Here is a 16742-nt window from a genome sequence, read left to right as displayed (position 1 = left end):
TTTAGGAGTGAGCATACAGGAATCTAAAAATGGATTATGCAATAAACCCTGCCTTAACAGGAGACAAGCCTGGGCATCAAGAGCAATCCTTACATGCTGCGAATTCAATGTAGTTTTCACCTCAAGACACTTGCATACAAATCTCACATCAGCTACAGTGGAAATGGGTTTGCTGAGTTCCCAGCCAGGTCTGTTCACTTCAGTAAATCACGCCAAGTTCAACAAGGCTAGTGCTTTACGCTTAACAGCGGTGCAAGAGAGCTGCTTCAGGTCAGGGCTTCAGGAGCACACCAGCAGAAGTGGTGCTTCCATTAGCAGCAGCATCTTCCTCTGTCCCATCGACCTCACTGGCAGTGAACCCACTCCTTGTCCACGCCCACGACTGACAAGAGCAAGACAGCCAGAAGGATGCTGAGGCGGACTGAAAACGTTCAGCAACCAAGAGTGATAATTTCTGCACTTTTGTTATAAAATACATGAAGCAGTTGAGCTCTGCTCTACAGAGAGCAGCGCCGCTCCGCCTGCCCCGTGCTGTCGGGAGGCACGAGCCATCGCTGCCTGTGCTCACCATCTCCCCAGAGCCAGCCACCAGGCTAGGCTGGGAAACAAAAGCCCCCTTTGACATGAGAAGCTCTCTAGGCAGAATATCTTTTTATATGGGTCTTTCCCCAGCTTTCAGGGCTGAACAGGGTATTTTGGGCTGTCTAGCCCGAAAGCAGCACTCAAGGTAGGTTTTTATGTTTTTTAACCTCTACTGATGCACAGCTTCTCTGCCAGATCCTGGGCTGTACTTCTTGTCCCACAGGGCAGCGCTACTAATAATGTTCCTGCTGTGTGTGCAGTCATGCAAAACTGCTCCAACTCCTAAACAATAGCAGCTATTTTTAATTAGGAATCGTAATTTAATCGGACAATGAACAAACAATGAGAGCCTGCAATCTTACAACCAGAGAGACAGCTCCTGTCTGACCATGATGAGTTCCCACGCACTTCTGAGAGCTGGATTTTAAACCCGAACACCAGCCCAGTTAGGCTAAAAAGTCACAACACAATGTCATTCCAAACTCTGGGAGCTCCCGGTGCTTGTGGGGTACCCCATGACCAGGTACCACAGGCACATCCCCCTTGTCCCTGGAATGCAGAGGTACCCTAGCCTCCAGATACTTTCCCAATAGCCAAGCATTATAAGCCACAGCAAACTCATTAAAAAGCACAACAAATGTTTAACTGATGGTCCAAAGAAATCAGTACCACCACTCTATCCACACACACACCAGCTATTTTTAAAGTGACCCACAGCAAAATTCACACAATCAATGAGCCATTAGGAGAATACTCTTGAAACCCCTTCATTACCCCAGGCACCAGGGCTGCTTGAGCTTGCAATAGCCTCAGGTCGTGCACTGTGTCCCTATTCCTTGTCTTGCAGGGATGAAGCCCTGGGCATGAGGAGCATTAGTTCATGAACAGAGCCTTCCTTCCTCTGCCATGGACACCTCCTTCAGGTTTAAGAGCACTGTGGGATCAAAAGCACTACAAGTGCAATTGGAAAGAGAGAAGCACCAATAGCTGGGCACATAGCCAATAATGTAGGGAATGAAAACTTGCTTTATCCCCATTTTATTCCACTCCTTTTCTTTCACCCTGCTGCAATGGGTGAAAAACATGCCTGTGCTGCCAAGCCCTGAACACGCACTAGAAACTGGAGATGCAACCACGTTTGATGGCTTGGGCAAGCCCTGGCAGGGGAACTGCCTGGTCAGGAGCATTCATGGCACCCCTGGCTTTGCCAAGGAAAGGCAGAGCTGTGAGAGTGCTCAGCAGAAACCCACGTGTGCTTTGTCAGCATCAGTCGTGAGGCGGAGGTGACTGGTGTGTAGGTGTCACCGTGCAGGAAGCTGTGCCACGGGGAATGAAGAAGAGCCCATTCAGCAAGGGTTTTATACCATGCCCATCCCACAGTGCACGGGTGAGCAAGTGGGGAACACGTGCCCACGTACACAGGGACGGTGGTGTGGCGGGGGGGCTGCGGTATGCTGCAAGAGCAGTGGGAGGGTGCGTGAGCCCCTATATGAGATGAGCAGGGGGTTGGATGCAAGACAGAGTATGAGGAGTGCACGTACATCCTCCGTGAAATGGTGCATGTCTTGGGCAGTCCGGTCCAACCCATTTGATGCAGGGATGAGGCTGCCAGGCAGTGAGAGCAGCCTGCTGTGCTAGAGCCGCTCCAAATCCAGGACGAAATCAGCTCAGGGCTTCCCCTCATCTGGCTTGTTAAGTGCTTGACAGTTCACACATCTGGGGCTCCCTTTCCAAAATCACCAACCCTGCTTGATGCACCCACAGGCTCTGGGATTAAAGGGTCCAGAGGAGATGCTTTCAGGCCATAATTTGCATGAGAAAGCACTTCCCCATCGACTACTTGATGTCTGTATCCGGGATTATTTCCGTCACCAGGACAGCCCCTCCGGAGGCAGGTCAATGTTAGAGCCCAAAGCCATAATCTCCTTGATTTAGGGTTTCTCGTTCTAATGGATACTGGTCCCCAAGAATGTCCCTGCACAATGTGTCGTACCCACTGCAGCTGTGCTGCCAGCGTCCTTTCCCCATGGTGGGGCTGGAGCCTGCTCGGCCCCCTTTGATCTTGGATGTTGCTACAAATATATGCAGTAAACACACATTAAAGTAACCGAGATAGGATCTAAAAACGAAGCAGCCGCAGGAGGTAATCGGCTTGTGTGCAAACCAAGCCGCTGCGCACATCGCACCCGGAGCAAGGCAGGGCTGCACTGCTGGCTACAGTGGCTCCTTCCAAAGGAGACAGGGGACAGGCAGAGCCATGTTTCCCACACTCCCACGCTGCTTTTCTTTCTCTCCATACAACCACACAGACAACACCTGAAGAGCTGGCCAAGGGGCAACGTATATGCAATGAATTCTGCCAGCCTTTCCAAGATGGCCTGAAAAACTCTCATTTCTGTAGCATCATCGTGGCAGGAAGGTCTAAAGATCAACTGGCTAAGCATGAGGTTGCAACTCAAAGTACAGGTGCAATAGGTTGGATGGGCACTCCACCTCTGCAAATGCAGGTTGGATTTCTGAGTTCTGGAAAATGTGGATATTTCTTCCATTTGCTCTTTCAGAGCTGGATGAAATGACACAGAGCATAAAATAGCCACAGGTAAGGAAAACCAGCTGAGAGAGCTGGGAAGAGCTGAGCAGGTTGGATTGAGTCCCACTGGCCATGGGATCTCCCCTGTTTGTCAGATGTTGCAGCCTGGAGAAGGGGATGAGAAGGCGATGCTGGGCACAGGAGGACTTGACTCCTGCTCCGAAGGGTGACAGAAGCAGTAATTTTTGTTGCTCACACTTTTCTTCAGGTACCTGCAACATCTGCTCTGGAAGCAGCCAGACAGAGCCTGTGGGGTTCCTTCAACATCCAAATCTTTTGCTGGACATTCACATCAGCACTTGGAGCTCAGAGCAGTTTCTATGAGAGGCAACCGCAAACCAGAAGGAAGAGAAATGTGGGGGCAGAAGGCTGTTCCGACCTCCAATGCCTTCTACCTGCTAGCAGCTGAGCGTTGAGGTCAGGGCTTTTCCACAGGCCCAAGCCAGAAACCCAGGCTTTGCTAGGACAAATGAGGAGACAGAGAACAGAGTAGCAAAACACATGTAAATAAGTATACAGCTACTCATAGGTCCTCATTAAATCCTCTAAAAGTATCACATATGGGTTGACTGAGAAGGACAAGACCGTAAGACAGTGAGGAGCCCCAGTGCAGAAGTCTTGACCCACAAGTGGCTGCTTCAGAGATGGGCGTTGGGTCCTGCTGGAGAAGAGCCTAGGGCTTTCATGTTAGAGGAGAGAAGAGGAAAAGAGAAGTTTAGAGAAAATGGAGAAACAGCAGAGACCTGTGGGAGGAACTGAGACCTGTACAGCCTGGCCCCAGGCTGAGCACTGGGCAGCAGAGTGCTGCTGTCACTGCACACTGGGCTCCATATTTATATGGCATGAAAATAATATTTGACAAATCCTCTTATCCCTGGGGAAAAAAGAAAGAAAAGTTTCCCTTTTCTGCTACCAACAGTTTCAGTTTTCTTTTTAAGCCAAATGAAACTGCAAGTATTTATGGCTTTATTTTTATGTTGGTGTTGTTTTTAGTGAAAATGGGAACATGAACTGACCAAAAATAGAAATGCTGCATACTTTTTAGCTTCCCATGCCCAGGATGAACAAAACACACTAGGCAAACAAAAAGAATTTACAGTGGTAAGGGCAAATATCCTTCCCAGTTTTGTTTTCAAGACCTATTAGAAACAGAGGTAAGGAAATCTATTTGTTTAAAAATTATGATTTTTGAAATGACCACAATGTTCTTTTTAAACTGCACCGAAATACAAGATAAAGACAGGGTACTGAGTGAAAGAGTGCTGATGGAGCTTTTATTGTGTGATTTGCCTTGTTTTTTTCTGAAGTACTTCTTTTTAGCCGATTACCATGTATTTACAGTTAGTGTAATTATATCTAATTACTTAATTAGCATGAATATGTGTAATTACTAACTTCGAATATGTAATTATGTCAGGGCAGCCTGTAATAAATGAGGTTGAAAAAAACCCTCATTAGGACTCTACGGAAGGACGGCTGCTCCACCCGTATGGAGAATGCATCCCAGTCCCCAGACTGCGCCAGTCCTGGAAGAGGAAAACACAGCCAGCTCCAGTCATGTCTGGCAACAACCTCCACGAAAATCAAACCACTTGCCCCAAAAGTCTAGCTTCACAGCACTGGTGGGAACCAAGCATCTGCTGATGGGAGACAGACAGGGATCTGCAAAGGATCTGCCCCCCAGATAAATTTTCTCCGTTAAGGTTTGAATTTTTTTCTCTGATTTGTGTCGTTCTCCAGAAGACCTCTTTGGTCCGACAAGAAATATGAGAGAATAGAATAACTGCAAAACCGTGCTGTGGAATTTGAGTAAAGCTTGAGAGATCAGATCCAAGAACTAATCTGCATCTGATGCATTGTGCTAATAATTAATTACTACTATTAAAGTAAAATAATCTTCCAAAATGTTCCTTCTGAAACATTACCAGTCTTTCACCGCAAAAGTCTCCAGCTACTCATAATTACCCATTTTGCAAATTTGAATCCTGAACATCGGGAGATGGAGCTAAGGTTAAAAGTTGCTGTTACTGCCAAGAAGCATAGGTATGAAAATAATGTCTTACTAACAGCCTCATGAACTTATTTCAAGCTAATGCTCCCTTTTTTTCCACTGATAAGGAGCTCTCTGTTGTAATGAGCTGACTTTTCCTGCCCAGAAGGACTGACAGCCATTTTCTGGACACAAATGAAGGTAGACTGGATCATACTTTGCATTACCAAAACCCCTGATCATAGGACTGATCCATGTGGTCATACGCTGTATCTCCTCATCACATATTCTGTCCACAGTGCTTGTTCTGTAACAAATCCTGTCCTTCTCCTCTCATCTGTTTATTTCCAAATACAGAGAGGTACAAACTCATCAACCTGTCGCTCCTCCTGCTGACATCTGCCAAGCAGATACGCCACTTGGTTTCTCTTCCATGTGCAAAAGGTCAGGAGAAAAAAGACCATTTCAGCTTATTCTTCTGAAATTCATTTGTGATTGGACTGTTCCATTGCCAGGCTCTTTACCTAACCCTCCAGGTAGGGCTGAGGATGGCCGAAACAAGGATTGGTTGCAAATCCTAGTGCTGCCCCGCATGCCGTGGAGTTACAGTGTAAAGATGGGGGAAGCATCTTCCCAAAGACTCAGTGCTTCATCACAAGAAAACAGGGTGGTACAGTTTCTTCCATGGCTCTTTGAGAAGCCCTCAGCCAGGAGGCAAAAAAGGACCCTGAGCCAAGCTTGTCCCTCCTGTTTCTCTAAATCAGGCAGTGCCAGAAAAGGGGTAGGAGACTTCAGAAAGTCAGAGGTGAGAGCTGGCTCCTGCGCCCTTCAACCCATCGATGCAAGGACAGCACATCCCCAGTGAGGAAGATGTCTCTATCTACTTGAGGACACGTTAACAAGAAGACCCCACAAGACAGCATTGCACAGCGGGAGCAAGAGGGGCTGCAGCTCCACGGGCAGGGAGCTGCTCTCCATATTTCAGCTGCAATTCCATTATGCAGAGCTAAGTGGCTGGGAATAAACATCCGTCATCCCTGCGTGATAAGCGATGTTTGCTAGTATAGAGGGTGACAGAAATCTATATCACATCAATGTACTATTAATACTGCATTAAGCATATAGAGTTTGCTCTCCTCTTGCAGCGCGGCAATGGGTATCAGCATGTCCTCAACCCAGACAACATCCAAGAGCACAGGGATGCTTGCAGGAGGAAGGAAGGAAGGAGAAAAGCTGCACAATGGAGAGAGAAATTGCTTGCTGAAGATGTTGCTCTAGCAACACCATGGTGCAAAAGGAGAGATGCTGGGTGCCATGGAGCACCTTTGCTCACAGCTGGACAGCAGCTCTGTGGGAGGTGGATGGCAGGAGAGAGATGACAGCTTGCAGCAGTAGAGGCTCAGCTGGACATCGAGGCACTCCCCAGCCCAGAGGAGTTCTCCTCTTTACAAGTGACAGCAAATGAAGAAGAGTTTGTGTCCAAGCTCTGCACAGGGGGAAAGAAAAACCCTCCAGCATGAAAACCACAGGGAGAACAGGAGCAACAAATAATCTCCAGCTCAGGTTTAAGTTGAGCAGAGCACATCAGATCAAACAAACCCCTTACAGCAAATGGTCCCCAAAGCATGGTTAATTTAAAAGGTGAATCATGAAACTTTCCAGCCTCAAGCAAAGCAACCAGTGAAGTCAGAAGTTTTGTCCAAGTAAAGTCTTGGGGACTAAAATACAAAACATGCACCAAATCCAACTCCACCTGGTCTCAAAGCCTGGGTTTTGCCCCATGAACGACAAGCAAATCTAAAAAATAGAAAGGCTTTCTGCCTGCCAGCATCCAGCTGTGGTTTGCCTCTTGTTAGCACCCAAAGGAGTGCCTGTGGGGGGGTTTGGTTTCAGCCTTGCTCCCTCGCAGGGAAACCTGGAGCTCGGAGGTGGTGATTTGCTGTGGATTTCCAAGTGTGCACAGTTGTCACTAGTGCTGCATTTCCCCCCTGCGGCATCTTCCATGGGAGAAGCAGCTCCAGATGCCGCCCTCGAGCATCTCTGTGAACTCTTCAGGTCCTAATCAAATAGCCCCATGAAACTCTGAGGCCAAATCCTGCTGCGAGTGACTTCCCCTACAACCCATTCAGCTCTGACAAGCCCCACAGGGCAAACACTCAGAGCACAACTTAATCCTTTGAGGTTTAAGCTCTGCTACTGCACAGCTGCAACAGCACCCGAGTCTTGCAATGGTCGGCGCATAGATCAAAGAGATTTGAGAGAGCACAGGAGGGGAAGGGAAAAAACATAAAGTGAGGGACCCCCCTCCCAAGCCATCAAAGTTTGTAAATCATTTTGAGATGAGGTGCTATAAGAAATGTAAAATACATAATTAACATCACGGAAAAACCATGCTACATTCAGCTTCTCTGCTCCTGCCTAATCACCACCCTCCTCCTCCCCTCTCTACAAACAGACCAAATTTCGCACATTAAAATGAAAATCAAAGGGAAAGCTGGGCGCACTCATTGGGTACACCCCATTGCTGCGGCAAGCGAAGCTTGGTGATAACGGCTCAGGCACCGGCTTGCAGCACCTGAGAGAGGCTGCCCCAGGGACGCCTCCATGGGAGCAGCAGCCGCAGCTCCCCATCCCCTGATGGGAGGAGTGGTGGCTGGGGAGCAGCACACTCCTGCTGAGTACTTAATGTTGAATGAGTTTCCGCAGGTTGGGAGATCGGCCTCCTCCCTGTTTCCAGGGGCTGAGTTATGTCTCCTGCACTCATGAGTCAGCAGCAGCCACGGGGAGAGCAGAGGCGACTCCAGTGCAGCACTCCCTACTTCTGGCTGGGCCACAGACATAACACAAGTTGGATTTTTTTCCCTTTTTTTTTTGCAAGCTTTTTGTTTTTCCAGTTCTACCTAGAACCAAAACACACCAAAAAGATGAGCAATAGCAGGAGAGGAACGTTATCCAAACCTCCTGCATTGCTCGCCTTGCATCTCACAGCTGGTAAGAGGCCTAGGAGGACTCAACTACTGGCTGCGAGCCACGGGTTGGGGAGGCTGCATCTCACCACTTGCATGGGAAGCAGTGCAGGACTCCCAGAAAAACATCCTTTTACCCAGTACTTTTCTTTTACGCAAATTTAGGAATGCAAAATGGAGAGGACCATTTGACCGTCACCTGCTAGTCTAACGAGCCCAGTTCACAACCCAGATTTATATGGGAAAGATGCAAAAGCTTTACAGAAGCCCATGAGAACAAGACATCCAGCATCTAAGCCTCCTGTTCTTTATCTCCACGCATCTACCCCATCTATGGCCACGTGTCCTGAGCTTCTCCCTGGCCTGGCAGGGAGCCAAGGAGGCAGCCCCATGGCTGGGAAACTGCTGGAGGAGGAAGGGGAGGCAGGTCCTTTCCCCAGCCAGGCAGGGGTCACATCCATCCCCACGCTCCCAGGCAGCTCTTGCTCATGCCTGGGACCTCATGCTTGGAGCCAACAAGGCAGACCCCAGCTTGAATGGCACTTTCAGGCAAGGGGGGAAGGTGACTGGTGGGTGGCAGAGGAAGGGTGAAGGGAGGTGAAGGTGAGGGTGGAAAGTCTACTCTGGAAGCACCTACATGTATGTTGTGATTTCTGAGACCTGAGATTCACTTTGGTTTCTGGACCATACCAAGACCCACTCTTCTCAAAAAACTCCTTCTGTTCTTTCTCATCCTCTTAACCTCTTCCTCCCTGCCCTCTTTCCCCCCTCCCCCCAACCCATCCCCTGGTCCTCGCAGGGGGCTCCGGCCGGATCGGGCACTCACACGTGTCTGGCTTGTGGCAGTTGTGACCTTGTCGGAAGTACTGGGGGTTCTCGATGACGGGAATGCGGGTCATGCCGATCACCACCGTATCCGGGCCAGCATCCAGGGACGAGGGCGTTGTGATGCCATGGTTGATGTGGTGGAGGGGACTGGCTGAATCCTCCTCTCCGCTGATCACTGCCACAGGACCTGCAAACACCACACACATCCATCAGGCACAACACGGGAAAGGGGGCCCGCGAGCCCTGTTGACCACATGGGTATGGATCCCTGCGGGTCAGCAGTGGACCACCACCAGCCCCTGGACTGGATGCTTGTCCTAGCACTCCTGGCAGTTGGCCCATCCCCAGGCAGCTCACAGGGCAGGGAAGACACCTCGTTTTCTTTCCTGGTTTTGGGGTACCAGGTTGACAATCCTGCAGAGGTTAAAGTAGCTACAGGTGACACTACAGCAGGGGTGAGTGCTGCACAAACCTAGGGCTGTCACAAGATAGATCAGTTGCTGTGGTGCCCGTATACCCTGGTATCATAAGCTTGGCAAAATACATAACTGAGCTTAGACTGGAGAAACATCACCCCTACATAAGATCTATTTCACCCCAAACCCATATTCACACCATTTCTCTCACCCAATGTGTCGCCCATTTGTCTCCCCTCCAGTTTCACTCCAGCACGCACACGGAGACCTTTGGTAAGGCTGATACCTGCAGGGACCCACGAAGTACTGGAGCAGATCTTGCTTAGCTCATGCTGCATCCCACCACCAGCACAAATGGCAACATCTCCCCCTTACCCTCCTGACCCTAAAAAGCTCACACCACCATCAGACACGCAAGAAAATGAGGCAAAGTAGTCACCCCCCCAGGATGGGAGTAATAGGAGTCTCCCATCCCTCCACAGCCTCTCTGGTGTTCATTATTTGCTCTCACTAGAGCAAGGACACAGAGGGTGTTTCCCCTGAGAGGAGCCCCGTGCCATGGTGGAACCCCGAGGCCACAGGCACCCAAGAATGGCAGAGAAGAGAGGTCCCAGCAAAATATGGAGAAGTCAGCACCACAAACTTTAGGCTGAGCTGCAACAAACCCAGAAGATTCCCTCCTCTTTATCTCCTCTAATTCATGTGGTGCCATCTCAAGTACTTCTTAAATCCCAATTCCCCATCTGCTTCTTGCTCACAGGACCAGTTATTGACCCCCGCCAGGCTGAGAGGGACCTGGTGGAGCGCTTGAAGTGGTCCCTCTGCACTGACCCCCATGCAAAGTCCTGAAGTTGCTGCTCCATGAGCACGGAGCCCTCAGCACCCACCTTCTTGGTCAATGTACACAAGAGACCTTCCTGCTGCCCAAGCATCTCAGCACCCCAGCCAACTGGGCCAGTCCACATGCCTCCCCCAAGTCCCATAGCACCCACTTACGCAACCTTGTATGCTTCAATGGAATAGGTCCCCAAAATACCGGTGTGCCCAAACGTACCCACATTGATCTCCCTCCTGCAGATGGCCAGCCAGCAACCATGCTCCAGGTCCTCCAGCTTTGTGCCCCAGCTATGACTCTTTACATCACTGCTCTAATCTTGCCCAAAACAATAGCAGGCTTGTTCTCATAGGTAAAATAAAGTGATGAAGGAAAGAACATCCATACTGAGAGCCAAGGCCTGCTTCCCACACAGAACTATTTCACAATATTCAGCCGTACCCCAATTTTTTACTTATGTTTTATTTTATTTTTACATCTTTTAACTTCAGTCTTTGCTATCAGCTGCCAAAGCTGGAAACCTCAGGGGACATCAGGCATTAGTACATTATTCCCCACTTCCATCTGCTCTCACCTGTTCTGGGGTCCAACCTGCCAGCCAGCATCACAAACACCTCCATCATGAGGTGAAACCCTTTAATCCATGCTGCAGCCATTCATGCTGTGTAAACACATGATCCTGAGGAGTTGGGCAATGTGGGGACTGCACTGCAACCTTCCATGAGGACCTCCCTTATATGTTCACATGGGAAGAAAAATCACACTCAACTAGAGATGCTCCTTTTCTCCTGCATGGATGCTACCAGGGCTACCAGAAGCTCAAGCAAAAATGAGCCGAGATGCTGCATTGAGGCTTCAAACTTATTCAGAGAAGCCTGGCTTTTACCTACATTGCATAGAAAATGCCTCTCTCCCATCAGTAATCTACTTCTAATTGCACAATTACTTTATTATGTAGTACTAGCAACAAAGTCTTCAAGCCATTTTACTCTCCAGAGCTTCTGGGAGGACAAGGCGAACACTGGCTCCATGCAGTCATTAATCTAGTCTAAAGGCTGCTCATTTTTGGAGCTTCAAGTATCGTTTGTTCTTCCAAGTGGGATATAATAAAGTTATTGTGTAATTAGCGGAGTCCTAGCAGCCGTGACAGGTGTTTTAGTCACAAGGAAAAAAAGTCTCTCCCTTTATTGTGAATTCCTTCTGGCAGGTTCTGCCTTTTTTTTACATTACTCCCCGGGCCCACGTGACTTCCAGCTTTTGAGACGCAAAGGCAAAATGCAGCTCTTGCCGCAAGATGCCTCTGTTGGGACTACACACGCTGTATTTCTCCAAACACAAAAAGCAAACAGGCAATTTTGGTTTGAATGACTTTTGTTCTTTCATGTTGTCAAGTGTTTGCACGCAAACCAGGAGGACTGGCTTTTGCACAGCTTGCATGTCCCTTTGGCCTTACCCTGCACTGCTGGCTGGCTTGGCTGTGGTGGGAAGGGGAGACCTCTGTGTTTCAAGGTGCAGTTCATAAAACAAGTCATAAAAATATCAGCTGGTATAGACTGGTATAAATAATTTGAGGAGACACCATAAAGATCTCCCTTGCAGTGGAGTAGTGGGAGAGTCTATTGAGGGCTTATTGCTTTCCCTAAGGAACCACGGTGTTGCTTCAAAGGAAGGTTCCTAATCACACAGTGGGATGTGAAAGGCCTTGCTAGTGAATGACATGAATGAAGTCTTCTTTGTCCTCTGCTGTGAGAGCAGAAGTCACAACTTTGTGACGAGGAGCAAAGAGGATATCTCCTACAGTGTTAGTACTGGAGGGAGATGGTAGGTTTCATAACCAACCATGGGACATACGTCAGGCTGGCGCAGACCCTGCTGGGGATGTAGTTCTTGGGGGCTCACAAAGCCCTGCCAGCATATAACCCTTGCTGACATTGCTTGCACAGCACCTCCTCATTTTTATGGACCACAGATCACAGCAGTGTTCCTCTGTACAAGCAGGTTAGAAGGACATGGCTACATCTAAAGAAGTAGGGCATGATCAAGGAGGTTGGGTTCTTGTGAAACTAAACACAGCCAGCATCTATTACCCGATGTTCTGATGGCAGTTTCCTTGTCAATGAACAGATCCAGAGTCTGATCTTCTTTACACTCCACAGGTTTTTTTCTGCAGTTCACTGCTTAGGTGGACTTTCTACATGTGTTATCCCTAGTTTCATGCCCCAAACCTGTCCAAGATCTATGGGGTAAGAGGTAACCGTGTCTCCGCTGATCCACAGTTGCACCTCCATTCCCCAGCGAACGCTGGGTCCTGTGAACGGACTCAACCTCTTAGTCATCCACATCAAGTCGATGCTGCCAAGCTTAGACATTTACAAGATCTACCAACCCTCAAAGGCCTCAGAGCTGAACTCTGATCCTCTATGACCATCTCAACCCCTTCCCATTTCTGCGAAAGTGGGAAACACCAAGAACTGCCAAGGCAGTTGCAGTCCTGACACCACAGCAATAGCACACCACATAAAATATATTCTACCCTTGCAATCATCCAGGGACAGTTTACTGCCTCTGACTGTATTTCCAGGTCTTGAAAGAAAACAAAATAAATCACATTCTCAAGAGTCCTAAGGAACACAGGTAATGGGTGCAATGCACTAGCTTTCAAGCTTTCAGAAACATTTCTGATGATGGTAGGCACCAAGCTGGTATGGACTATAACATATCATTCAGCCAATTCATCCCAATATCCTCCACAAGGTATAATTGGATTAAAGATGTAATTTACAGTTGAGGACTTCTTCAAGTTTCTCCTATTAGCTTTTGGGGAATTGTGGGAAGTATAGAAATCTGGACAACATTAACTCCTTACAACACAGTCATAGCTCTTTATCACTTCCATCCTTTCGTTCCCATCTCTTCTGGCTGGTCACAGCTGAGATACAGTGCCCTCTAAGCACACAGCCACTCTGTTGCCCCTCTGAGACTCAGATGAGTGCTGGACTCATTGTACAAGCCCGAGACAAACTTTAAAAACATCATTGATATCAAGCAGTCACCGATCACTTTTATAGGTTTGACTATTGCTCTGACACTCAAAATATATACTACCATTAGTAACTCCTGGAAATAAAGCAGCTACCTAGACTTCAACTCTTAATCTATCTTGGCAATAGCATATGTTTTTTGTTGTTAAGTAGGTAAAGAGGTTGAGTTTCTGATGTATAATGCTGATGAATGGCTTTATTTGGAAGAATTCTGTCGTGGTTTAACCCCAGCCAGCAACTAAGCACCACGCAGCCGCTCACTCGCTCTCTCCCCCCCATCCAGTGGGATGGGGGAGGAAATCGGGGAAAAAAAGTAAAACCCCTGGGTTGAGATAAGAACCGTTTAATAGAACAGAAGAGAAGAAACTAATAATGATAATGATAACACTAATAAAATGACAACAGTAGTAATAAAAGGATTGGAATGTACAAATGATGCGCAGGGCAATAGCTCACCACCCGCCGACCGACACCCCGCCAGTCCCCGAGCGGCGATTCACTGCCCCCCCACTTCCCAGTTCCTAAACTAGATGGGACGTCCCATGGTATGGAATACACCACTGGCCAGTTTGGGTCAGGTGCCTTGGTTGTGTCCTGTGCCAACTTCTTGTGCCCTGGCTGGGCATGAGAAGCTGAAAAATCCTTGACTTCAGTCTAAACAATACTGAGCAACAACTGAAAACATCAGTGTTACCAACATTCTTCGCATGCTGAACTCAAAACACAGCACTGTACCAGCTACTAGGAAGACAGTTAGCTCTATCCCAGCTGAAACCAGGACAAATTCTCACAAGCTTCAGCAGTGCATTTTCCAGGTAAGGTTAAAGGAAAAAAATGGAGTAAAAAGAGAGTACAGATTTTAAGATTTAGGTTTACCTCCCACTTGACAGAGAAATGGGCAGAGGGACATAGAAAAGAAACCAGTTTTGTACTGTAAAAATGCAGACTAATAGTCAAGGGTAGCCTGGGGTACCTCCTGATATACCACCCTTTGATCTTAAAACACAATATAAAATATTTTGGAGCTCCTCTGAAACTTGAAATCTAAAGAGTGATGCAGTAGCTGTTTCTGTGAATAACTCTGCCTATGCTATCGACAAACATACTGTGGATATTAACTATAAAAAGAGTCTATTTGTTAATACTTTAAGAAGCCCTTGTATGTTCTGAGCATCAAACATGTCACACCTATACTCTGAAAGGCTCTCGATGGCTCTGCTTCCATCTAAGCAGGGGTCTCACCAGCCAGCAGCATCCACGCTGCCTGCAAGGACAGAGTTTCGCTGTTCTCCATGCTAAGCCCATGCGGTTTTTCTGCCAGGGAAGCCATGTCAGCAGCAGTGATGGAGCCACAGAGCTGCAGGAAAAGACTGGCGAGATATTAAGGATGTCCCGGGACTACCCCTGGGTGAAGAGGCAGTCAGCCCCTGCTCCAGCCCAGCCATACGGCCACTGCCAACCTGCCCCTTTGCAATGCTAGTGGGAGACTCAACCAGAAAATTAGGATCAAAATGAATGTGATGTTAACTGAAGAGCAGCAAGGCAGCTTGAAAACGTTGCTTTTGGAAACATCACAAGGAGCAAAGCTGTTCTCCCTTCCTTCCCACATCTCCTCTACAGTCAACTCCTCTTTCCCAAGAGAGATGCCTTATTCAAACACCACCATTCCTGGCCATACCTCCACCCTCTTTTCTCCCCCAGCCTCCTGGTCAGGCTATGCTCCATCCATCCCAGCAATGTTCCAGCTTTTCTTGCTTTGCATCCATCCTGATACTATCATCTCTGCAAATATTGAGCAAACATTCTTCCAGATTGCCCCAAAATCTGCTTTTCAGAAAATCTCCTATCATTCTCTATTCAGCACCCTTCCCTGTGGCTAAACTGGAGTTTTGCTTGGTGTTTTCCTTCATCTCCTTGTTTATCTGGAAGCTCTGTGAAATAGGATATACCTTTTAGTCCATGTCTGTGAATAGCCTGGTTCATTCACAGTGTTACATGGACAACTTGTTACTTAAAAATAAAGCAAATAATAATATACAGCTTAGGAACCCCCTGTTTGTGTGATCATATCATAATGGTAAATTATTTATCAAGGCTAAGAGCTATACTTTCTGATAAAACATAGGCTCAGGAATATAGGGTATTTCATAAATAACCAGAGATTGGAGAAGATAAGATAATGGCCACTTCATACACATCCGTAACATAATGAATGTTCCAAGGCAGACAGGTGAAGAAACAACAAAAACTCCAGCTTGCTATCACTGTAACTTCTCCAAAGCAACAAAAATGATCGAAGGTGTAGAAAACATGACCTCCAAGGGAAAACTGAAAGAATTATGCTTTGTCTTGAGAGGAAAAGAGCGAAGGGATACGTGATAACAACCTTCAAATATGTAAAAGGTTGCAGCAAAGAGAAATATAATAGCTGTTCTCCATGTCCACTGGGGATAAAACAAGAAATAATAGGTTTAAATTGCGCTGAGGGATATTAGGGTTTGAATGTTTTCCCTAATGCCTAGAAATACGGATGGTTGAGCACTGGAAGAGATAACCCGGGGATGCTGCAGGAGCTCAGCCACTGTGAGGCTGGGAAGGGAAAGGTTAAAGAAATTTCTTTCAAGGACTTCTTAGCTACAGGGTCTGACACTGCTCAGAGCCCTCCCAGGCTGCAGCACTTTTCACCTGCAACCAAACAGCCCTCAGCAAGAAGTACTCTTCCCTTTATTGATGCTTCCAAAGAAACTCCAACCAAGGACCTCGCCGGCAGTGCAGATCAGGTTTGGGCAGCATCTGTGGCACCGTGGGTGCAGCACTGGACCGGGATGGGACCATGGTCTCTCCAACATGGTTTCAGAAAGGACAACTCCACCTACATCCTAGGCCACGTGCTCAGGACAGAAACTACATTTGCTGAAGCAGAGTGATGAGGCGGGTGACCAGGGCTCCAGGGCAATCCTCCTCTTACCACCCATGCCTCTGGGAGCCGTCTCTCAGAACGTCATTTTTTGATCAAAAATGATCACTGCAAGAGCTAACTGTGCCATCCGCATTTGCCTGTGTAATATAAAGGAGCCATATAATTAACCTACTTAATTAGGAACTGTATATGACCCATAACTAGAAAAAAATGCTCTCCTAGTAAAGTGGGTCACCATGCATTGTATAGCAAGCACTAAAGCAGACCTCATTAAACTCCAATACATATTATATATAAAATCCCCTCCTCCTCTGACTTCAAACCTCTGTTGGCACTTCATATTTCCCTGATCTTAATTTTAAATGCTGTTCTTCAAAGGGCCGTATCACCAGCTGGCAAGGAGATACTTCCAAGGCAGGATCTCTCAGCCTAGCTTTAGAACTTGGAGTTATACGTATGCCCATACACGTTTATTTTTAACACAGATAGAAAACTAACCCTGAACTTCAGCTTATCAGGAAAACAAACAGATAAAAAAAAAAAGTTTTTAAAAAAATTTCAACCTTTTGCTAGA

The 16742-nt window shown here is 47.5% G+C and overlaps 1 protein-coding gene across 2 annotated transcripts in view; it reads right to left on the bottom strand.

The window, feature by feature from the left end:
- Positions 1 to 16742, bottom strand: part of NTRK3 (neurotrophic receptor tyrosine kinase 3) — a 220335-nt gene that overhangs the window by 89471 nt on the left and 114122 nt on the right. For both annotated transcript variants that reach the window (XM_049812839.1, XM_049812840.1), the window contains exon 12: positions 8955 to 9143. In XM_049812839.1, coding sequence (XP_049668796.1) covers positions 8955 to 9143 — 189 coding nt within the window. The remainder of the gene's footprint in view (positions 1 to 8954; positions 9144 to 16742) is intronic.

This window comes from Accipiter gentilis, chromosome 10 (genome assembly GCF_929443795.1).
Source record: "Accipiter gentilis chromosome 10, bAccGen1.1, whole genome shotgun sequence".
NCBI classification, from domain to species: domain Eukaryota; kingdom Metazoa; phylum Chordata; class Aves; order Accipitriformes; family Accipitridae; genus Astur; species Astur gentilis.
The sequence above is the reverse complement of the archived record's forward strand: the minus strand, read 5'-3'. Positions and strand labels throughout refer to the sequence as shown.